Source organism: Lissotriton helveticus, chromosome 4_1 (genome assembly GCF_964261635.1).
Source record: "Lissotriton helveticus chromosome 4_1, aLisHel1.1, whole genome shotgun sequence".
NCBI lineage: Eukaryota > Metazoa > Chordata > Amphibia > Caudata > Salamandridae > Lissotriton > Lissotriton helveticus.
Genome location: NC_136063.1, coordinates 271,236,426 through 271,260,853, shown reverse-complemented (window position 1 = coordinate 271,260,853; position 24,428 = coordinate 271,236,426). Strand labels below are relative to the sequence as shown.

Genomic DNA, 24,428 nt, shown 5'->3' with positions numbered 1-24,428 from the left:
ATAGAATTTCAACAACCTTCTGAAATCCAGGGAAGGAAGAGACCTTTCCGCTGGAGTGGAAGGATTCTGGAAAAAAGTCGGTAAAGTTATAGTCTGATTTATATGAAAATCAGAAATCACCTTAGGAAGGAACTTAGGGTGAGTACGCATAACAACCTTAGCAGCATGAAACACAGTATAAGGTTCTTGGCAACACAATGCCTGGATCTCACTCACCCTGCGGGCCGATGTAATGGCCACGAGGAACACCGCCTTCCAAGACAGGTGCTGCAGTGAAGCCTTGTGAATAGGCTCGAAGGTTCCTTCATCAACCTGGATTGCACCACATTCAATTCCCATGCAGGCGAAGGCAGCCGAACAGGAGGGTACACCTTCTTCAACCCTTCCAAAAAATCCTTAATCACAGGAATCTGGAAGAAGGATGTCTGCGAAGGGCATTTTCTGTAAGCAGTCAATGCAGCCAGATGAACCTTAATGGAATGGAAATTAAGTCCAGACTGAGCTAGATGCAGAAGGTATGGAAGGATGACATCCTCCTTGCAGGTCGTCGGATCATAGTTCTTAGACATGCACCAGATGCAGAATCTCTTCCATTTGTAAGCATAAGAGGTCCTAGTAGACGGCCTCAGCCTCCTTCAGTATATCCATGCAATCCTCAGGAAGATTCAAATGGCCATATTGCACTATCTCAGGAGCCATGCCGCCAAACTCAACGATGAGAGGTTGGGGTGCACCATCTGCCCCCGAACTTCGTGAGAAGGTCCGGCCGACACGGCAGCGGCCGATGAGGTAGCTTCGACCGGTGAAGCAGGTCCGTGAACCACCACTGCCTGGGCCATTCCGGAGCAATGAGGATCATCCGCGCCCAGGACTGGGCCAGCTTGCTGAGCACCGCCGGAATCAGGGGAATGGGTTGAAAAGCGTACAGAAAGCTGTTCGACCAGCTGATCCATAACGCGCTACCCAGAGTCCCCGGCTGATAATACCTTGCGGCGAAGTCGCGGCATTTTTTGTTTTCGGCGGTGGCTAACACATCTACGTCTGGAGTGCCCCACATGGTGAAGACGTCGCCGAGCACCTTGTCGTTTATGACCCACTTGTGGTTTTCCTGAAGCAGTCTGCTCAGGGCGTCCGCCTGAACATTCTGCACACCTGGCAGATGAGTCTCCGTTATCGTCAGTCCTCTGGCTAGCAGCCAGTGCCAGATCGCCTGCGCTTCCTGTGACAGTGTGTGCGATCTCGAGCCTCCTGCTTGTTGAGCTAATACACCGTGGTCGTATTGTCCGTCTGCACAAGCAATGAGTTGGTCTGGAAGGACAGATGAAAGGCCTTCAGTGACAAGTGAACCGCTCTGAGTTCCAGGAAATTGATGTGATACGTGGACTCTGCTGGAGACCAAGTTCAAGTTCCCTGGATTTGTAGATGGTCTGAATGCGCTCCCCCAGCCCTGGAGAAACGCATCCGTCACGATAGTCCAAGTCGGGCTATCCTTGTGGAAAGGAACCCCCCTGAGTAGATTCTCTGCCGAGCACCACCATCTTAGGGACTGTTGGGCATGAAGAGACAACTGGATCCTGTCGTCCCAGCACCCTTTCCTCTGGTGCCATTAATCCACCAAGTATTCCTGCAGCGGCCTCATGTGCAGACGCGCATGTGGGGTGAGGAAGATACAAGAGGCAATCGACTCCAGTAGAGAAGACACCGTCCTCGCTGTTGTGGATGGAGCAGCTATGAGAGCCTGAGCCTTCCGAAGGAGTGATCAGCGTCTCTCCTCTGAAGGAGACACGCTTGCTGACAGCGTATTGATGGAGGCTCCCAAGTACTGCAGGCACTGGACTGAGATCGGAACAGACTTGGACATATTTATGTGCAACCCCAACTGATTCAGCAGGACGGCCGTCCTGTTGAAGTGCAGTTGTGCTTCCTGGAAGGTGGAGGCCTTCATCAACCAGTCGTCCAGGTACGGGTAGACAAACACCTTGTTCTTTCGCAGGTGCGCTGCCACCACAGCCATTCACTTTGAAAACGTCCTGGGTGCAGACTTCAGTCCAAACGGTAGTACGGTGTACTGATAGAGATTGGTGCAGACGAGGAAGCGCAGGAACTTCCGGTGTTTCTGTGCAATGGGCACATGGAAGTACGCATCTTGCAGATCTATCGCGCAAAGCCAGTCTCCCCTATGCAGCTGAGGGTAAATCTGGTGCAAAGACAGCATGCAAAACCTTTCCCTGCGAATCCACTTGTTTGCTTGTCGCAAATCCAGAATGGGCCCGAACTCGTTCTTGTCCTTCTTCCTTACCAGGAAGAAGCGAGAGTAAAGGCCCTTTCCCCTTTGAGACAGAGGGACGTCTTCTATCGCCCTTTTTCTTAACAGGGTGTCGGCCGGTAGCTGGAACCGCGAGGCAACCGGTGAAATTGCTGGAGGCGGACTGGTGAACCGAAGACTGTATCCATTGCAAACAATATTCAGCACCCACTTGTCTTGAGTAATGTTTCTCCACTCTGCCAGGTAATGTTGGATGCTTCCCCCCCACCGGCGCGGATGAGGGGGAAGAACCACCTCAGGGCCTAGACCCAGCCAGGCCTTTGGTCGCGGATAAAGACTGCTGACCACCACGGCCCCTTTGTCGCTTTTGGAACGGGCTCTGCTGGAACTGTTGTTGCTGCGGCTGTTGTCCAGCCTGTCGACCTTGCCCTCTACCTTGCGCCCCGTACCGTCTCTGGAATGAGCGGAAGGTCTTCTTCTGTTCCTTCGGCTTTTCCAACCCGACAGCCGTCAAGGTCTCAGCCTCCGCCTTCATGCGGGCCATCTCCTCGTCCTCATCTTTTCCAAACAAGGTCTCGCCAGAGAAGGGTAGATTGGCCCCCCTCTGCTGCGCCTCGGGCTTCAAAGGACGTCAGACGCAGCCAGGCGTGGCGCCTCAGGTTGATCCCATGACAATATCCGTGGGCTGCCAGGAGGGAGGAATCTGCAGCAGATCCGATCACTTGGTTGGAGACCATGAGTCCTTCATTCATGATCTCTTGGAAATCCTCCCTGTTATCCCGGGAAAGGAGTTCCACGAACCGTGTGAGGGACTCCCATAGGGACCGATCATAACGTCCCAACAAGGCTGAGGCACTAGCAGCCTTCATAGCAGTGGCGGCCGTCCCGCAGACCTTCATGCCCGCCGAATCCATCCAGCGGCTCTCCTTGTCAGTAGGCACTGTTGATGATGGGGTGGTGGCGTGTTTCCTCGCCGCCGTCACAATCACGGAGTCCGGCGCAGCGTCCAAGCGCAGAAACGCTGGGTCCGAGTCGGGGGCCCGATACTTCTTTTGCAGCCTTGAGGGCGCTGACTTCGTCACCGCAGGGGTGAGGAAGAGCTCCATGGCGGGTTCCACCAACCCTGGCACCAACGGCAACAATGGGCGAGACAATTGCTTCTTGTGCAGTGTCTCGAAGATGACGAACGTCGAGGGCGCGGGCACCGTGAGTGTGATGCCCAGCTTCGCCTTTCCTCGCAGCAGTACCTCCTGGAAGGAGACAATGTCGTCTATCGGTGACACCCTCGTCCGAGATGAGTCCGACCGGGTCGGCGAATAGTCCATGGCACTGGAGGAATCCGTGTGGCGGGATCTAGACCTGTCCCTCCTACGGCGCGGTCTGGACCTTGTAGACGAGCGACGGCGACTCCTGGACCTATCTCTCCGTCTGGAGCGAGATCTCGATCTCCGCGGCCTCGGACGGTCCGCGGGACGAACAGGAGGGCGTTGTGGAGGCCTGACCGGGAGCCTAGGTTGAGGGGGCCCCGTAGGCGGCGTCGGCAAAGGAGGTAGCGAGATAGACCTTGGCGGAGCCGGTGGTGGAGGCAGAGTAGGCCGATGAGAAGGCACCGGTGTTGGTGGAGGAGTAGGGGGTGGAGGCAGTGGAGGAGGAGTCGGGGTACGTGGAGGAGGACCCACTGGTAATGGAGGAGGTGTAGGCAACCTCGGTTGGGAGGGTGAGTAGACTTGCGAGTACTCCGAGCCCAGAGAGAGACTTTCCCACTCTCCTTCTCTTCTTCTTCTTCTGACAAGAAGGTGGGGATCTCGAGGCCATACCCCCTGTTGACGAGCGACGTCGCCGCCGCGACCGTGGACTCGCTGAAGTAGATGATAGTGTTTTCCATGGTGAAACCTGGCAGACAGGTTTAAATGTGATATGGGTGGAATGTCCTTTGCATTACTAGTTGAAGTACTGGACAGTGTAGCCTTGCATGTATAGGCTGCATTATTTGTCTTTAATTCTCTCTTAAGTGTCTATGCAGTATTGCAAAGAAGACAGCTTAAGATATTATTTTTGATTGCTCCGGGGTCCCCGCACATGAGCGGGACTATTCACTAGATTAGGACTATACACAGAGATCCCCTACTACAGAAGCCAACGTTATCATCCGGCGGAGAGGGTTTAGAGGGATACAGGTCAGGGTTGCCATCTGTATCTGGTCCCTTGTCATAATTTTCCCATGGGTCAGTGTCTTGTGGTATAATATGATCTTGTGGTATGTCCTGTTCTCCGTCCGTATCACCATACCCATCATCATCTTCCTGTGTGGTAGGTGAAAGAGGAGGTGGTGGTGAATTTGCTGGTGAGTTAAGCAAATGAGGATTAGGAGGAGGAGAGAGAGGTGGAATGTAAGGGGGAGAAGGTTAGTACCCATGTCCTTCTTGAGAGGATGTCCTTCTTGAGAGGTATAGGAGGGTCCTCTTAGAGATCAGTCTTCGGTTTCTTGGGGAGAGTGGCATGAATATCACCTGTTTGAGGGTTAATGACAAGCCTTTTTTGTTTGGGATCCAACGGTGGTTCATTGGACCAAGGCTCTTTGGATGGTGTGTCCTTTTCTTTGTATGTTGATTTCGGTGCCGAAGGTTTTGGCTCAGGCCCTTTTGGTGTGGAAGGTTTTGGCTGAGAGTCTTTGTGCTTGGTAGGCTTCGGCTCCGAGCCTTTCGGTGTTACCGATTTCGGCTCAGACTGTTTAGATGCTGGAAGTTTCGGGTCCCAACCTTCAGGCATGGACGCTTTTGGCTCTGAACCTGTAGGCATGGAGGATTCCGGCTCTGACCCCTTAGGTACGGGGGTTTTCAGTTCCAAAGTCTTCGGCGCCGAAGGTGTAGTCTTTGGTGCCGGTGTATGCTTTGACTTATGTTTTAGTGGCAAAGGTGTTGGTTCAGCACCTGAATGGGGCTGGCTCGAGCCAGAGCCGGAAGACTTCTCTTTAGGTTACTTAGCCGGGCTTGAGGGCAGGGCTTCTGAAACTTTGTCGGTGCCAACCTGAGCCTGAAGGTGAAGGAGGTATCGGAGCCTTTGCCTTATGTTAACTGGGCACGGGGGAGTTAGTACTCCCTGTACACTGACCCGGAGTGATGTGCTGTTGTTCTTCCATGTCGGAGTCCGCTTCGGACATGAAGACCTGTTCTTCCTCGGCTCCTTCAGCTGGGTGTTGGATATCGGAATCTTTGCCGAAGATGTCCGGAACGGAGCTGCTATGGTGTTGCATCTCATGGCATTGAGCCGGACGATCGCAAATTGTCTTTTTCAGTCAAAATGATTGACAAGCGTCACATTCCTTTTCATTGTGTTCCAGGGATAAGCAGAGGTTTCAGACCTCATGCAAATCGGTGCGTGGAAACTTAGCACATCACCCGGGACATAGTTTAAATGGAGTCTGTTCCATCGACTGCTAGCGCGGTCAGCATGGGTATGCCCAACGGCCTGCCTCGAGTTGCCAGATCGAAGGTGTTCGCAGTCGAAACGATGCGCACAGAATGGGGAACCACGATCGATGACAATACCGGCGAGGGTAGAGGATGGAGCGTAAAAAGATACAGAACCGCAGCAATACACATCCAAACCAATCTGGGGATGGAGTCCCCAAAAAGAGGAGTCACCTACCTTGTGACTGGAAAGACTTCTTTGAGGAAAAACAAAGTGCAAATATCCTGGCCCAACACCAGATGGCAATCTATGCAAAAGCATATAATCTACAGCTCATAAGCCTTGAACATTTTATTCTGATTTTTTTCAATTTGTTTGGAGGCAGATTATGCGGTATGCATTGAGAAAGGCGCATAGATTGACCCCACTCTTACAGCTGCCAATCTTAGCCTGCGCTATTCCATGAACATACCATCAAACTGACCAGATTTTTTAGCTGCCAGTGTATGCTGCCATCAGGAGTGCCAAATTGATTGCAACTCATCTTCTGGGCCTGTTGGTTGTTGTACTACTCTTTCATTTGGTTTGTTGCTTAAGAAAATGACGTGACTCTGAAGTGGTTACCTCATTCGAAAGTTATCTGGCCCTTTAAAGGTTGTCATGCGAGTAAGGGCTTTTTTTGCTGGCTTGCCTACCTGAATTTAAGCTTAATTTTTTAAGTAGTAAGGCTATTCCATGGCTTTTACAGGTTTAATAATAATTTCCCAATCCGATATCACTGTGGCTTTCGTTAATATTTTTGCATACTCATATCCAGAGCACCAAGTTCTTCTAATAAATTCCCTCTTGGAACATTTGTCCGTCAGATAGCAGATACTCATTACGTCCAAAGATTGAATGCTTGCAAGGTCTTTAAACTGCTGCAAGACCCCAAGTATATTTTGTGTGTTTAGAATTGTGAAAGATCCCTCAGACCCTTATGTTGGTAGAAAGATGTTGGATCCAGTTTATTTGCAACTTTAGTGAGGATGTTAGCTGCGTCTTAAGTGCGGTGGCAGATGAAGGTGTTAAGAAATAAAACTGCATCTATGGGGCCAGTGGTGCTATTGATAGGTGTGAGATGCTCCTACCATGAACCCATGCTTCGGGAGGCACACCATCTTCCTTTTATGTTAAGTCCCTCCTAATGCATTGGTCGGACTGCTGGTTTCGTAAGCTGCTCAAAATCTCTGCAATACCTTCGGATACATGTCAGATTGGGGACGTCCCGGTTATTATTTATTTTAGGGTTTTTCAAGTAATCACTCTTTTTAGTTGTATTATCCTTTTGTCCAGGCACGATTGTTCCTTCCAGCGTAGAGTGTGCCACATTATGTACTGAGTTTGCTTGAATACCTGACTCAGGTTAACAGTTCACCAAGGACACTCAGCTTTTCCACTGTAATTTGTTGTGTGAAATTTGTAGTTTGTGTTCTTGGTAATTTGTTCTTGAAAGTTTAACTTTGTATGTAGCTCGGTTATTGAAGCTTCCTTTGTTAAAGTAATTCAGTTATCCTAGTCGTCCACACTTTGTTTTATAGGCATGTGGTTGTCATCACATATAGGAAAGTTCCTTGGATCGATATGCTGAGATGGCTTATTAAATAGAGCTAAATGGTGCGGTTTGGTTATTTAGTTTGTGTAGCCTTTACAGACACTTTCTGCTGATGTATGGATGAAAACCATCAGCTTCTTCTTTAGGTCTTACAGGTGAGTGTTGATCTTTCATGGGTTCCTGAGCCGTAATAGGAAGCTACCACTTTTGTGTAATGTCAAGCTTGCTGTTTTGTAATATGATACAGTATCTGGATTGCTTTTAGCGTTAAATAACCCTGACTTATTGTTCTTAAGTTTCCTGGTTTGGTTCCAGGACTGCTGAGGCACCATTTTTATCTGATCCTGATGAAAGCAGAGTAGCAGTGACAGTACTGATGTCAGGTAGGTTTCCCAGATCTACTAGTAGTGCTTTCAGGTTTGACTGTAAAAACTGTAACAAATCCACTACATCATCAATGTGGAAAGTCTGCTGAAGTTGCATCATTAACAGTTCCAAGAGCTTCAGCAATACTGCATTAATACTGTTTTCTTTTTCAGTATCTAGATTTTTCGCAAACTCTTAAGACTGCCGTCTGATTTGTAACGAATGTTGATTGTTCTACTATTGTGACTGATTTTCTATAAGTTGTTACTTAAGGCATTGATAGCCAATAGAAATGGGTAGATTGGTGGCATGTCTCTGTCCTCGACAAGTTCCTGTGATGTTATTTTCTTTAAATAATTTAAGTATTTTGGAAAAGAATGTGTATCATCTGTCAGTAATGCTGTTTATTGCTTGTCTGCTAATGTCATTGGATCGAGGTGTTTTATGTAGTTAAGGGTCATAGAAAGAGTTATCTAGCTCAGTTAAGTTTTAGTCATTTAGGGAGACTTTTGTGTGAAATTTAAGTTCTCTGCCGACTGTTCTGACCCTCCATGTATGGAGTCACTGTCTAAGTCCAACTTGGGTATTGGGAGGATTTGAAAGCATGTTGGAGCATTAATTTGAGCTGTCATTATTGTTATATTATTTTGCTGCAGAATTTCCTCGTTTCTTGCACCATGCTTCAGCATACCGAACATGGTTGGAAAGGGACTCCGTAGTCTCTCTAATTCAAAGCATGCTTTATTTGTTTTTGGCTTTAATTTCACGTCCTTTGATTTAAATGTGTTGCTTGCCCAGTTACTTCAGACATTTCTTTGATTTGTGTGTACTGTGCTCTAGTGGAAAGTTTAGTTTATACATTTGTATTTAATACCGTAGCTTGAACTCTTATTTTCAAAATTAGATACCACAAGGACGGTATGATGAAAAAGTGGACTTTATTTTAATTAACAGAACGCTCCGGACTACCTTGTAACTACCAGTAGCTGACAGTGTCACAAAATCCTTCTGGTTTTTGTCTAACTTTATTTCAGACCACTTCCCTACTTGGTGTACAGATTCAAGGCACCTCATTAAGGTGGTCAGTTAGGGAGCCCTCATGAGGTAAGGAAGTTTTCTTTATGGTTCACACGGCTGGCCTCGAGAACCTGACGACTTGTGGCAGACACCACCAAAGCGCACCTAAGCTCACACTACAAGCTGCACTAAGGCTGCCAGGCATCCAGAACCTGCCCAATGGCATGCACACCCCACACATCTACCGCATCCTTCAGAGAAAAAAAAAACCTTCATACCACTGGCTACCATGATGGGAAAAAAATTGTGTCATTTCAGCCTAGTGATGAGCAATGGAAATGCTCTCAACTAAATTACTACATATGCACAGCCCTGACATTCACAATCTAATTAAAGAAGCCAAACCAAACAATGAGCCTGTTATGGATATGTAGCTGGATGATTTAAACTACTAATCGGCTGCAGTTGTGAATCATTACTCAAAAGAAAAGGCAAACAGTACTTTTGGCCCAGCGAAGGTGGGAGGGGTAAGCAATAATACATACATCTGATGTCAGCTCACAGAACTAAACATCACCTGCATTCGTGCATATTGAACACATCACAGCCAAATGTATACTATTGGCTTTAAGACAATTTCATTTGTAATAATGTATTTGTGAGAAGTTGGCCTGATATATGATGCTCACTAGTTCTAGTGATCACCTTGTATCAGTCCAAACAACCCTTATGGTGATTGGTTGTAAGTCAACCTTATAGACCAGCTATCCTAATGGTAGCATGGACAAAGCAGTCTTCGGCTAAACTCTTTTGGCATGTGAAGCCAGCTGTTTTACCACAATATAATCCCTTGAATACCAGATAAAAGGACACCACACAGGTTGTTATGAAAATAAACACTATACTTATTAATAACAACAACTCTGAACTCTTTATGAGGTCAGAGAGCTAAGCACATGAAAATCTCTTACGAAAAATACGCCAAGTTGCACAAAATTACAATGGTGCCCTAGAGGCACGACAGACCATATACTAAGTAAGTGGAATGTGAAAGTCGATAAAAGGAGTGGAGCTGTCCAGAGGCTGGAGGTTCGCTGGGACAACGCTATCTTCACCTTAGGTAAGTAATAGGAGGCCCACGGGACGCGGGTGCAGTGTGTGAAATCACACGCGAGATGCGTAACAACGTCTATAGACAGTACAGTTCAAGTTAAAGGAGAGTACGGACAATCCTGACTAGTTAGGACTAAAACGACTGTGGAACTGGACACTAGGACAGTTAAACTACCCTTGAGCACCGAAATGCTCTCGTTACCTCACCCACGGGCTGCGGGTGCATAGGTGTCAAAGTGTATCGGGTTCTCGCGTTGAAGTCTATGGAGCCTGGAAGAAAAGATTCTGCAGGCGACCAGGAGGAAGATGTCCGGCGCGATCCAAGGGTGGATCAGTGAAGAAGAGGACCTGAAAGCAGAGGGGACAGTGTTCAAAGTCACTAGCCAGTGACCGGTGTGGAACCAGGAAGGAACCAGATACTGTCGTCGCGATCAGGTGAAGAGTGGACGCTTGACTCTGCAGCCACGTGGACCAGGAGGTGTCTTCGACGACCAGGATGGAGGCACGAGCTGTCCCACGCAGGCTCTCACTGTCGGCAGTGTTGGTTCCGGATTCGGCGTCAACAGGCCATGGCAAAGGCAACCCACGCGGTGAGTGGAAAAGGCGTCTGATGCGGACTAGGAGAGTCCGGGGTGCCCCTCTTTTGGAAGGGAGCAAGGGCCAGTCTGGAGCAACCAGACCAGCAGTGAGGATTTCAAGGTTCGTCGTCTAGGAGGCCACTAGCCAGCCGGCAAGTGACCAGACAACGCGTCGAGCAGCAAACAAGCAGAAGGGCCCCACGCAGATCTTGTGGAAGCTGGAGGGCTGATCTTCGGTGCAAGGGCTGCTCGGGGCTGGGGCTTCTCAATCCCCAAAGCACTTGGTCGAGTTTACCTCGGGAGTCGTGCTGGAAGCGAAGTGCAGGTTCTTTCAAGATGGCCGGTCCCACGTGTCTCGTCACACCCACGGGTCTCAGCTTTGCTGCAGATGTGAGTTGAGGTCGGAGAGGTCTGGGAATCCGGGTCTCGTCGGGCTCTGAAGTCTGGATCCTTGAGGGAAGACGACAAAGTGAAGCCGCTGGACGCTTGATGGTGCCACAAGGGAGATTCTTCAGTCTTCTGTGGAGCAGAACGTCGAAGTCCAGAGTTTCTTCTTGTAAAGTTGTTCAGTATAATCTAATTTAGAATGGGACCAGCTCCTACCTTTATCCTGCTAAAGGGGGCTGTACTGGTGACTAGGTCCCTCCCCTGGGTGGGACCAGGAAGGGGGGTGGTTACACCCCCTATCCTTTGTCCGGTTTTCGCGCCAGAGCTGGGGCAGGGATGCCCCCGGCAACTGGTTTGAACCGGTATATGCACAGGACACCTTGTGTGCCCCAGGCATGTCTCATTCCTTTCAGGCCTCCCTACCTCAATACACAAAATCCTGTCTGGGGTGGTGCTAGCACCTCCCAAGGCAGGAAACCCTTTGTCCAGGCCTCCCTCGCTGGAAGGACTCCCAGCAGCAGGAGGTCAGACTTGTGTCTGTGGTGGCAGCATCCATTTTGTGATGCCAAGGCTCGTGTTAACTTTAACCGGGGTTCACAGTTACATACATGTCGTGTCCCTCTAGAAGGGTGGAATGCTACCCCCGTCGCCAGAATTGGCGACCGGGTAGTATTCCAATTCGTATGACACCATACTAGACATGTTTTGATAATGTTACACCAGAGTTAGCATTTAACCGCGAGGTTGATAATGCACTTCAGAGTATATGGTATAGCGTTATCATGGAACAGCTATTAGGACTTGGTTCCGCAAGCTGCAGACGGGCTCAGCTCATGCCAGAGCACCACCTCACATAATTCCAAGCACTCTGCCTTCAGGATTGATAAGGCCTGCCATAGGAGTGACTGATAGGCATATGTGTGTCCATTTTAGGGTTAGATATAGGTATACTATATCTATAGCAAAGGGTGATTACACCACCTTGCCCCAGCTGTCTTGCAGCCAGTTATGTCAGTTTTAGATGGCCAGCCAGGGGTGGCATAATACATGCTTCAGCCCCTGGGTACACCTATGCCCTGGATACCTAAGGTACACTGTACAGGGACTGATAAGGTGGCCCAGTACCAATTGGTAAATGCACCTAAAGTACATGGTTGTCAATTTAGAGAGAGAACAGCTAGGCTGTGGGTCTGATTAGCAGGCCCACAGCCAGGGAAAGTCGTAAACCAGTGAAGCAAAAAGCAAAAATCTGGGGTGACCATAGGATTGCAGACCCCACTCTCCTACAGTATTGACTTCCTGCGGACAACAATTCTTTTAAGACACTCCTTTGGGATCAGATAATCCTGCTTATATCACCTGATACTAACCTCATTATAGACAGCAATTTTAAATTGTCATTTCAAACTGGCAGGATTGTGGGACAAGTACTATTTGAGAGTTATTTGGTACCATGGTTTTCAAATTATAAATTAAACCCACCTTTTAGAAAGTGCACACACCTACCTGACTGAGCCTTGCTGGACCTTTTAACTGAAAGTTATATTCTAACTCTTTTGGAATACTGGAACCATGCCATAAATAAATTATAATCATGATATATCTTTAACCAAGGAAATGAGAGATGTTAAAACTACTAACTAGGTAAAGGTTATGCCTGAAGATTAAAGCAACCGTTTTGGAGACAACTGGTAGAATGCCACAATGTTGTGGGCACAATAAATACAAAATTAGATTACTTTGTACAGTCGATGCTTCACACTATAAAACACACACACATCTGAGTTAGTGGATCACTCCAGAACGTGGTCACAACTATTAAGAAAATTCCAAAAGCATGATAAAAAAAGAATCCCAATTGACGCCACCATAAATGCTGTAATCCTATACAGTAGATATAATTGATGCCACACATTCTTCTCAAAGAAATTACCATGAAAGGGAATTCTACTAACAAAGTATTTAAAACGTTATAATTCTGAGTTGACAACCATTCCAGCTATTATCCAAGTCTTCTAAAGCATTACACATGTAGTAGATACGTTTTAGGTGACTGACTTTCTGAAATTTTAATAAAGGCAGTGTTTTTTTCATCTATATAACTTAATTTTCATGGTTATGTAGATGTTCTGGAATTAGTATTGGTGCCAGGCCCTTATTGCAGTACACAAGTGCCTAATTTTCTCAAACATCTTTGGTGGACCTGGCCCTTTTTGCAGTCTCTCCCCACATTTCTGCCTTTTGTTGCTGAATTCGATTTGCCTTTAGGACTCTGCATTTGTTAACCAGTGCAGAAGTGTTTGTGCTCACTCCTTCAAACATGCTAAAATAGGCCTACCCTTAATTGGCACATTTAATTCATTTGTGAGTCTCTAGTAAATGGTAGTTACTGTAAACTGTAAATGAAATGCTAATAGCGCGCCTGCAGCACTCATTGTACCACCCACTACAGTAGCATCTTACAAACATTACTCAGGCCTATCATTGCAGCCTCAAGTGCAGTTATAACTGTCATTCCAACCTAGCAAAATAAAACTTTCACACACCTGCTATGGTAGAATGCACAATCAATCATTTTTTGGGATGCTCAAAGAAATGACAAGTGTGTGCCATCCTGAAACATGATCCGTCAGTGCGCAGGAAATATCTCTGAAAACAATAGGAGACTCGTCATGCACCCAACCCAGGATGGACCGCATGCTGTGCATCCTGCATTGGGTACCTGACGAGGCTCCTATTGTTCCTAAAATAAACCTTTTGCCAGGCCTAAACCTTTCTTTTTAATAATCAAATCTTTCATTTGGTAACAATCTTTATATCTATCTTCATTGATATTCCCCCTCTTTTGAATTTCCACAGCCCAATGAGTGGATCCAGAAACACTTAAATAGTTGCTCAGTACTGAAAAATAGTACATAGATAAAGGGTCCCAGTACAGAATCCTTATAAAGAAAGAGAATAGTAAAGAAAATACATTTTCAAAGAATGATAAGAAAAGCTTGGATTCACTGTTATTTAATCACAATGAGTCTAAACCATCAATTTTAACATTTGCATTAGAGAGGGGGAAGGTAGGATTGGTGCAAGGATGTGTGCATGGGTTTCTGGGAATTCTAGGGAAGGTATTGGCCAAGATGACCTAGTTATCTGAAATATATACAACTACGTTGGCCTGAATTTACAGCCACACTCACAACATAAATGTTCATACAATTCCTTCAAAAAGCCGTCATATACACAACCATGGTGAATATATCCACACTGAGGTCAATGCTGGCAAATAAGGTGAATGTCGACGTTTCGACCCCAAATATGTTCTAGGTATCAGTGTAACCTTAGTAGGGGGTCTTCTTCAGGACAAGGGGGCCGAGGAAGGTGCCGGTAGCCGTGACTGTCAGTTGCACGGTGAATAAATTACATGGTAATTGAGGGCCCAGAGGCTCCAAAAGCGAGAAGAGTGCAGACCTCTCGAGTCTTGGTCTCCACGAGCGTAAAAATCATAAATTGTTCGAAGGAAGGGCGCCGCCAGAGCCGGTCGGCAAACCGCAGCATCTGTAAAACTAAGTCCGTACTGCTGTCAAAGTCCTCGTTGAATGAGGCGTGCCTCATTCAACGAGGACTTTGACAGCAGTATGGACTTAGTTTTACAGATGTTGCGGTTTGCCGACCGGCTCTGGCGGCGCGCCTCATTCAACGGGGACTTTGACAGCACTACTTTACATCCAGGTCCCAGGGACGTTTTTGGGTATACCATTTTTATAACAGTACTGAAAAATGGCACCATGGTGCTCTGGTTCCTCCCCAGCAGTTACATACAATCAAACAGAACACATGTCAGATCCCAACCTACTTTGAAGGCACAATAGAGACTGCCAAAATTGAGAGAATAATCGTGTACAGAATGAAACTAGTTTTGGTCCTTATTATCAAAATCTGTAAGGCCACTCATCAGGTGGGCAGGTCTTTAAAGAATCCTGACCTACACAAAACTAATGGTTTCCGAAGGACAATTCTACATGTAGATTGCCCCCGTGTGAATCAGCACCAAGGCAGTACCTCCAGGAAGGTGGAAGTTGACCACATACAAAGTCTTGCAGTATCACCCTGGCAAAACAACCATTCTGTATCATCATCCGAGTCCAGGTAGTAGTAGATGCGGTAAACCCATAGTCAGCCGCATCTGGTGAAGGTGTGAAACAGCTCACAGATGTCTAGAAATGGAACACCCCTAGACAACACTGAAGAAGTGGTGTTTCCTCTAGTAAAATGCACCCTGATGCCTACAAGGGGCTCCTTTTGGTCAAAGGCTGCACATCAGAGAACTCATTAATGCTTAAGACAATTCTAGCGGAGATCGTCCTTTTCTGGTCCAACTTGCTCTTGGAGAAAAGGAAGCCAAAAAAACAACTGTGAACACGAAATTCCCAAATAAAGTCAATGCAGGAGCTCAAAGCCAGTGTGTGTGTTCAAGTGATGCCGCCTCAGTGGTAGGATGTAGAGGCGAAAACATCAGCAGAGAAATGACTGCCCAACAACAACAAAAAAAAGCATCCCCAGGAAGAACAACTTAAGCAAATAATGAACAGAAAGGGCTTGCAGCTTGCTGACCCCGGTTGCAGAAACTAAAGCAATGAGTAAGACAGTCTTCCACCAAAGAAGCCTTCGTCAAAAGCCCACTGCAGCCTAATTTACAAGGCACGGACAGTGAACTTTTTTTCATGTGTCCACTCTGGGCATGCCCCAAAAAGGCAAACAACAACTAATCTATTTCTGGGTAGAGACCCCACTTGTGATTGGCAAGAAGTCATCTGCTCAGGACATCGGACCTCACATTCAGAGATCCGGTAGAAGATTCATGGAGAGGGAGACATCGTAAGGTACTGTGCAGCACCATAACTTCAGACCTTTTAGGCACAGGGAGCAAGAACCCTCACTGCTCTATTCGCTGATGTGCCACACTGCAGTTCGATTGTCCATTAAGACTTAAGTGCCCAACAGCAGACAGAGGGCAGTAATGCCTTGAGGTCTTACTGAATTGCCTGCAGCTTGAACAGACCGATGTGGCATCCTTGTTTTGCTATGACATGCTGATGACAGACCAAGCTAAGAGTTAAGGAATTAGTCACGATTTAGGAAATTGTGGGTGGAGAACAGAAGAGCTGCCTGCAAACTTGATAGTTTAGCACCAGCCACCACTGCAGGTCCGAAAACCCATTATGAAAATCAAAATGCGAACTGTGGGGATCACGAGACAACTGAAACCAGGGGTACCAATGACAAGTACGCATGTATCACTGTGTGAACAGAACAAGCAAAATACAGCAGGTCAGGTGTTTTAGTAGTTGAAGAAAAAGGAGTATACTAACCTGAATGCTTAAAACTCGGAGCAGTGGGAAATACCTTGACAGTAATCATATTCAACACTACCCCCTTCTTCAAGAGAACCAAATGGTAGCACCCATATCCAATAACGCCTGAGGGACCAATTCCCCTGCTCCGTAGCAAGAGCATCTCCTTGTGGAAAATCTAAGCATGATCTTCCAACACTGAAGAACCCGCTAGACAAATATAGGGAGGTGGCTTCCAAATTGGATTATCCAACATGCTACCATGATGGTCCGCCTGAGTGCTGTAAAATGAGAAACCTGCTGCCTCATAGGATACACCTGATTGCCCAAATGCAAATTCAAGAGCTTTTGAGGCAGTGGCGGGAGAGGAACAGATAAAAGACTCTTGCTGGTGTCTGCCCTTGGCACAGCCACATCCCTTGGATACTCAAATAAAAGCAGTGGCTGCTGCAGTGCTGAGGGTTGGGCTCACAACTGGGTAGGCCCGATGAAAATTGCAAGAACTTCTGGTACTAAAGGTGGAACTAGAGTGCCGGGGATGTCAGACAAAGAGAGCATGCCATTGAGCAGTTCTGCCTAGAACGTTCCAAGACAGAGTCGGTCTAGTCTGCAAAAAGATAGGAGGCAGTGAAAGGTATTCCAATATGAATTGCTTGCAGGTCTCTTGAAAATATAGTAGAGAGCATGTAGGCATTTCGGTGGCTGGCAAAGGAAGTGGCAATTGAGATGGAATGGGTTGCGTTCAACCAACAGCAGGGGAATTGGTTTGGCAACATCCTCACCATCCTTCAAAGGGTTTTGGTCCAGGAGGCTACCCATATCCAGTTAAGCCATCTTCCAAAGTACGTGGGAATAGCATGTACCACTGGAAGACTGCAGAGACAGACTATAATAGAAGAAAACTTTTCTCCTCACAGGTCCCATCTGCCTGGACTATCACTCGGGATGAACAGAAAGGTAAGAGTTGGAACTTGCTTATAATAGAAAGCCTGCATTAGAAGGCTCTTGGGCTAAAGGTGAGTGCAAAGAAAGTTGGATCATGGCACCAAGCTAAATAGTGATTAACCACAGGAAGAGAGAACTTGCAAAGGCTGTATAAAGGAGTTCAAATGAACCTCATTACAGGGCATCAAAGGCTCTGCAGTGGAAAATAAAGAGGAAGGTAGACAAACCTCAGTTAGCTAACCTTAGTTTCTTCCATAGTAAGTTCCAGAACTTTGCCCACCTTGTAGATCACTACAGTAAAAGAAGCAACTTCCTCACACGGAAGACTAACTAGACAATCCAGATCCGCGTCAGGGAGCTGTCCAGGCTACGAGAATTCTACAATGCAACGTAAAATCTAACATTATATCAAGAGAATAATTTGCCAAGCGGTAAAAGGAGTCAGGGTGGACTTAGAGGATTTTCGTCTGGAATACTTTTGTTTAAATGACTCACTTACTGAAGAAAATCTAGAGCTTAATTTTTGAGGGTGGGAATGGAGAGTGGAAGGAAGCATGACCACCCTAATGTACAATGCCAAATATTAAAATGTTATCAGAAAACCTGTAAAATTGAAGAGAGGCCCTCTGAATCCATATCAAAGGGCAGATGAAAAATAGAAACTGACATAGTGGTACCATACATGGCGCCCTGAAGTCACATAAGGAGGGGGTGGCAGTACCTCAAGCCATGACCAATGCCACTCGTCGCATTGAGGAGCTATTTTAGGAGCTGCTGGATCCAACCTGGTGCCTGGGGGGTATTCACAAGGAAAGGAAAATCAGAAATCTGTTTGATCTCTAGGACCAAGCTCTGCAGGAAATGGTGCACTATCATTCCTAGAAATATTGTTCAATTATCCTAAAGCACAAGTTACTTACCTTGGGTAACGATATATCTGTAAGAAACAGTAGTTAGTATTAGATTCCTTACCTTAGAATACCCCCAGGTGTCAGACTGGATCCGGAAACATTTGCGTAGCAATACCCTTGTGAGTCGGTAGGCGTCTTCTGCGGCTCCGCGTCCGTCGTCTGCGCCGGGATGACGTCGCCGGAGTACTTAGGCGCCGCCCTCACGCGCTGACGTCAGTTCTTATACACAGCTTTTCTGCGCCAGAAAACGCAGAACCAACACTGGTGCCATAAAAACTAGGGCCCTGAAAGATTACCTTAACCCTAGATATCGGTTCGCAGAACGGGGAGAATGGGTGGGGCGTTAAGGAATCTAATACTAACTACTGTTTCTCACAGATATATCGTTACTGAAGGTAAGTGACTTGTGCATCTGAAAGAAACAGGTTAGTATTAGATTCCTAACCTTAGAAGAGATACCCCAGCAATACCAACCCCAGTGGTGGGTCTGCGAACCAATGATCACACCAGAAAGTCTGGAGAACGGAAAGGCCGAAAAAGCCATCTCTCCGGACTTGGCTGTCCAGGCAGTAGTGTCTTGCGAACGTGTGCAGCAAGGCCCACGTAGCTGCCTGACAGATGTCCTGCACGGGGACGGTTCGTTTGTGCACCGCCCGTCCCTTCTTAGCACCCACGTAACCAACAAAGAGTTGATCATCCACCCGGAACTGGCGTGTGCGATCCAAGTAGAAGGAGAGCGCACGTTTTGGGTCCAGACGGTGGAGCCTCTCTTCCTCTTTCGAGGGATGCGGAGGCGGAAAGAAGGTGGGTAAGGTGATGGACTGCCCGATGTGGAAGGCTGTGACTACCTTGGGCAGGAAAGAGGGATGTGTACGCAACACAACCATGTCCTGATGGACAGAAAGGAAAGGAGGTTTGGAAGAAAGAGCCTGGAGCTCACTCACTCTCCTGGCAGAGGTGATGGCAACCAGGAAAGCAGTCTTCAGAGTAAGGAGACGAAGAGGACAGTTGTGAAGTGGCTCAAAGGGAGCACACATCAGAAAGGTCAGAACCAGGTTCAAGTCCCACTGAGGCATCACGAAAGGAACTGGAGGAAACATATGAGTGATGCCCTTCAAAATCCTATTTACAATTGGGGACTTGAACAAAAAGGGCTGATCAGGTAGCCTTAAAAAGGCAGAAATGGCAGAGAGGTAGCCCTTTAGAGTGCCGAGAGCAGAGCCCTGCTGGGCAAGAGAAAGAAGGAAGAGGAGTACCTCTGAAAGAAGGGCAGAGAGAGGATCCACATCATTCGCTGTGCACCATGCAACAAACTTGTTCCACCTGCAGGCGTATACCGATTTTGTGGAGGGACGCCTGGCTGCCAGAATGACATTACAGACTTCAGGAAGCAAGTCAAATGGCCTCAATTGCAGCCGCTCAATCTCCACGCATGTAAGTGGAGACTGGACAGGTTTGGGTGGAGGACCGCCCCCTGCTGCTGTGACAGAAGGTCCTCCTGAAGAGGCAGACGAATCGGGGGTTCGACAGGCTGAGTAGCTCAGGATACCAGATACCAGAACCTACATGCCCAGTCAAGGATAACTTGGGCTCGGTCGCGTTTGATCTTCTTCTTTCCAGAGTGCTGAAGTGGTATAGGCGGAAAGGCGTACAATAGACCGCAACTCCACTCGTGACGAAAAGCGTCTCCGAGCGAGTGCCGCCTTGGAAATTCCAACGGGCAGAACTGATGACATTGCGCGTTCTCCTCTGTGGTGAATAGATCTAACCAAGGCTCTCCCCACTGGTGAAAGAGGCCTTGCACCACGCCAGAGTTCAGACGCCATTCATGATCCATCATGCACCGACGGCGGAGTTCGTCCGCCCTGGCGTTCAGGGAACCTGCCAGGTGTTGAACCACCAGGGTCACGCCCTAATGTTCCAGCCACTGCCAGAGGCGCAGAGCCTCCTGGCATAGGGTCCACGACCCCACCCCGTTTGTTGCAGTACCACATGGCGGTGGTATTGTCCGTGAACACCTGCACTACACTCCCCCGGACAGAGGGGAGGAATGCCTTCGGTGCAAGTCGTATCGCCCGCAGCTCCAGAAGATTGATATGGAGCTGGGACTCCGCCGGAGACCAGAAGCCTCTGATCTCCGCCTCTCCCATGTGGGCCCCCCAGCCCTGGAGGGACGCGTCCGTCACAACTACGTGCTCCGGTTGGGGTAGGGAGAGGGATCTGCCGCTGACCCAATCGCGGTCCGTGAGCCACCACTGCAACTGTCTTGCAGTGCCCTCCGGATCAAGACATGGTCGGACAAGTTGCCCTGATGCTGGGCCCACTGAAACTTCAGGTCCCACTGCAGAGCCCGCATCCGCCACCTGGCGTGATGCACCAGAAGGATTCAGGAGGCCATCAGCCCCATAAGCCGCAGCGTCAACCTGACCGAGACCGGGGATAAAGGCAGGAAGATCGTAATCAGAGCATGAATATCCCGAACGCGCTGTTCGGGAGGATAAACCCGAAACTGCGCAGAGTCTAGAACCGCTCGGATGAAGAGGAGCTTCTGAGAGGGGCACAGGTGTGACTTTGGCAAATTGATGGAGAACCCCAGCTGGTGCAGGAGGTCGGCCGTAGTCTGGAGGTGGCTGACGACTGTCCGGGGCGAGCCCGCCTTCAACAACCAGTCATCGAGGTAGGGGAAGACTGAAATCCCTAACCTGCGCAGAAGAGCTGCGACCACCGCCATCACTTTCATGAATACCCGTGGGGCACTGGTAATGCCGAAGGGGAGCACGGTAAACTGAACGTGCTCGTGGCCTACCGTAAACCGCAGGTAGCGCCGGTGGGCCGGCAGGACAGGGATGTGGAAATAAACGTCCTGCAAGTCAAACGCTACCATCCAGTCTCCAGGGTCTAGGGCAGCTAAGACCTGAGCCAGTGTCAGCATCTTGAACCTCTCCTTCCGGAGGAAGCCGTTGACGTTCCGCAGGTCCAAGATAGGGCGTAGGCCCCCTTTGCCCTTCTTGGGAACCAGAAAATAGTGGGAATAACAACCACACCCTACTTCTGGCCCAGGAACGCGCTCGATGACCCCTTGGCCAAGAGGGCCGCAACTTCCTCTCGCAGAAGATTGAAATGATCCACCGACACGCGGTGGTACTGTGGTGGCATGGCTGGAGGGGTCGCCTCGAAGGGGAGGGAGTAGCCCCTTCGGACGATTTGCGTCACCCACCTGTCCGATGTGATGTTGCGCCAGTGGAGGAGGTGATGGCGAACATTGCCCCCCACCGGCGTCTCGTGGGCCTGAAAGCTCAGACTAGGAAGGCTTTGAGGCAGATGCTGCAGGAGTGGATGTGAACTGGCCACGCCGTTGTCCCCGGACACCGCCACGGCGGTTACCACGTCCACCACCGCGCTGGATGTTCGTCTGCGGCCCGTGGCTGGCAGGACGTGTGGGGGCACCCCTTCCATGGCCACGAAAGGGGTGAAAGGCAGCAGATTACTGGCGCAGGCCGACAGGCCCAAGGACTTGGCCGTAGCACTGGAGTCCTTAAAGTGCTCAAGCGCACTGTCTGCTTTGTCGCCAAAGAGGGTGTTTTGGACATCAGACGAAAAGTTGGCGACCTCAGCCAGGAGTGGCGACGAATCGCCACCGTCGTTGCCATGGCTCTACCTAGAGAGTCCGTGGTATCCAGTCCACATCTGATTGAGTACCGTGCCGTATCTCGACCCTCAGCAAGGGCTTGGGCGAGTTTAGTCCGGGCCTCCTCCGGACATTGTAGCAGCACGTCCGCGACTATGTCCCACAGAGAGTGGGTATAACGGCCCAAGAGGCACGCGGTGTTAACTGACCGCAATCCCAAACTCAGGGAGGAGAACATCTTTTTCCCATATTGCTCGTACCTCCTGGATTCCCGATCGGGGGGAGTCGTCGGGAATGCTGTCTGGGAGTTGGAGGCCTGGATGACCAGGCTCTCGGGGGGTGGGGTGGGTGGACAGAAACCTAGGGTCGTCTGGAGCCGGGCGGTGGCGTCTGGCCACGTTCCTATCTACAGGGGGACCTGTAGCGGACGTGGACCAGGTGCCCAAAAGAGTGTCATATAAGGCCTCATTAAACGGCAACAGAGGCTCCGAGAAGCTTGCTTGCGATTTAGGACCTCAGTGAGGAGGTTAGTCCTCACGGCCGCGACGGGGAGTTCAAGGGTAAGGCCTTGGCCGCCCGCGTCAACACCACACTATAGGCTGCCCCCTCCTCCGTAGCCACAGTAGGAGGGGAGACAACACCAGTGCCTGGCGAAGTGTCCGGACCTCTGGCATCCCCTAGGTCACCTTCCTAGTCCTGATAAGGCTGGCACTCACGTGCCAGAGGGTCCTCAGATCCCCTCCCACTCCGCCTCGCCATCCATCTCCTGGCACTCAGGGTCAAAAGATGGGGCCGGGTCATAGAAGTAAAAATCTCCCATCGGCGTCGAGAACAGCGTCGATCGCCGCCGCTCCGGCGCCGGACCGACGGAGGGACGGCGCCGGCACCCTTGGAGCTGGCGCCAGCGAGGTCGTAAGGTCGACCGGCGATGGCCCGGATCCGGCAGAGATCTGTGGCATCGGGACAGAAGTCACCGACAGCACCAGAGCCGAAGCACCCGACGGCGCCGGGGCCGAAGCACCCGGCACGCTTGGACTCCCAGTTGGGGCCGCGCGGCCCGAAGGCGCCGCGGAACCCGACGGAGGAGTGAGCGACCTCATGGCTGAGAGGAAGGCGTCAATCTCCTCCGGAGTCGCGTTCTCCGCAGGGACCGGCAGGTATGGAGCAGGCCGCAACGCATGCGGCTCCAACGGAGCAGCGTGGGCGGTGTCACCCGAACCCCTGGCCGCGTCGCGCGAGCGTCGGGGGGAGTCAGAAGAGCGATGTCGCCTCTTCGACTTCTTGTGCCTCTTACCTGAGGACTTGTAGCTCGAGGAGTGGTGTCGATCCTCCGAGTCGTGATGACTCCGGCCCCGCGACCGGTCCCTCGACCTCCTCCCGGACCGGGACCTCGAACGGCGCGGGCCGACTGCCAGAGCTCAAGGCGATTGCGGGACCGCTCTCGCCTAGCCTTCGACGTTGAGGCCCAGCAGTTGGGGCACGACTGGTCATCGTGTTCGGGCCCCAGGCAATGAAGACACCGGCGATGGGGGTCGGTAACCGACATCAGTCGGCTGCAGTCGACGCAGGGTTTAAACCCGGGCATCACTACCGGCACCGTCGGAGTCGTTCAAAAAATGACTCAAGGGTACCACTGTTCCCGATCGGCGCTTGCTGGCGCGGAAAAAATAGGAACTGGCGTCAGCCTGCGAGGGCGGCGTCTAAGTACTCCGGCGACGTCATCCCAGTGCCAACGACGCCAGACGCGGAACCGCAGAGGACGCCTACCGACACGCAAGGGTACTGCTACACAAAAGTTACCGGATCCAGTCTGACGCCTGGGGGTATACTAAGGTAAGGAATCTAATACTAACCTGTTTCTTTCGGATTTAAGTTTTACGGCGTATGCATCAAACAGTCCCATTATATTCTTCAGAAAGCGGATTAAAAATACTTACGGCGTTTCCAGCATCACTTTGCACACACTAGCCATGGTGCTTAAACAATCAGTCGTATTTTCTATAGGTAAGTTTTTGTTCTGTGGAAAATAAAAGTACTGTGTTAGGAGAAAGCACAAAAGGAAATATCAAGAACTGTAACTGGAGTACAAAAGTCAAAAGTCGCGAATATCACTTGTGTTTCTTATGGCAAATGAAAGGATTTGTTAGGATTTGATTTACAACTGCAAAGACTCTTAAGGAGTTGCTGCAACCTGCTAGCAGATCATTTAGAATATGAATGAGAGCTTGCCGGCTAAAGGATACCTGGGCAGTACACCAGAAAATACTACAGACTATTTTTTTTTTTTAAGTTCATGTTGGTTTTGGCTGTTTTCAGTTGAAAACGTATTTTAACCCCTTCGCTGCTTCTGTCGGCCAACGGCTGTCGTGCGCACTACCTCAGTAGTGCTGCGCACATCCGTTGGCCAAAGAAGCCCCGCCCACCTAATGTAATGCCTCCACCGCAGCAGAATTGCCGCCGCGGTTAAGGTGTTCACTAAAAATCATTAGTTCTGGTAGCACACATTAATGAGAAGGTCTTCACAGCTAATAAAGAAACCTTCTGGAGCAATATCTCACAAATAGACATCCTCTGCGATACAGATCTTTCTCTTCACTCCAAACATGATCTTTTGAAATTGCAAAAATTTAAGTGGCTATTGGTCTCCTATAGCCAGGCTGTACCGTTGATGTTCCTGTCAGATTATTAAGATCTACAGAAAAGAAAAATGTACATACAGTTATTCTAAAAGGGAATTGTTTACACAGTCGGAGGTTATCCTAAAAGTATAGTATATGGAGCAAGATACTTACCTGCAATCATGACTCACTAAACTTTGTGCTGTAGGTTATGGCCAAGGATCTCTATATTTTTTATTTATTTAT

At 49.1% G+C, this 24,428-nt stretch overlaps 1 protein-coding gene across 16 annotated transcripts in view; it reads right to left on the bottom strand.

The window, feature by feature from the left end:
- CYRIB (CYFIP related Rac1 interactor B) overlaps nt 1-24,428 on the bottom strand; it is a 478,070-nt gene that overhangs the window by 90,618 nt on the left and 363,024 nt on the right. For all 16 annotated transcript variants that reach the window (XM_078686758.1, XM_078686763.1, XM_078686757.1 and 13 more), the window contains one exon: nt 23,502-23,581. In XM_078686758.1, coding sequence (XP_078542884.1) covers nt 23,502-23,581 — 80 coding nt within the window. The remainder of the gene's footprint in view (nt 1-23,501; nt 23,582-24,428) is intronic.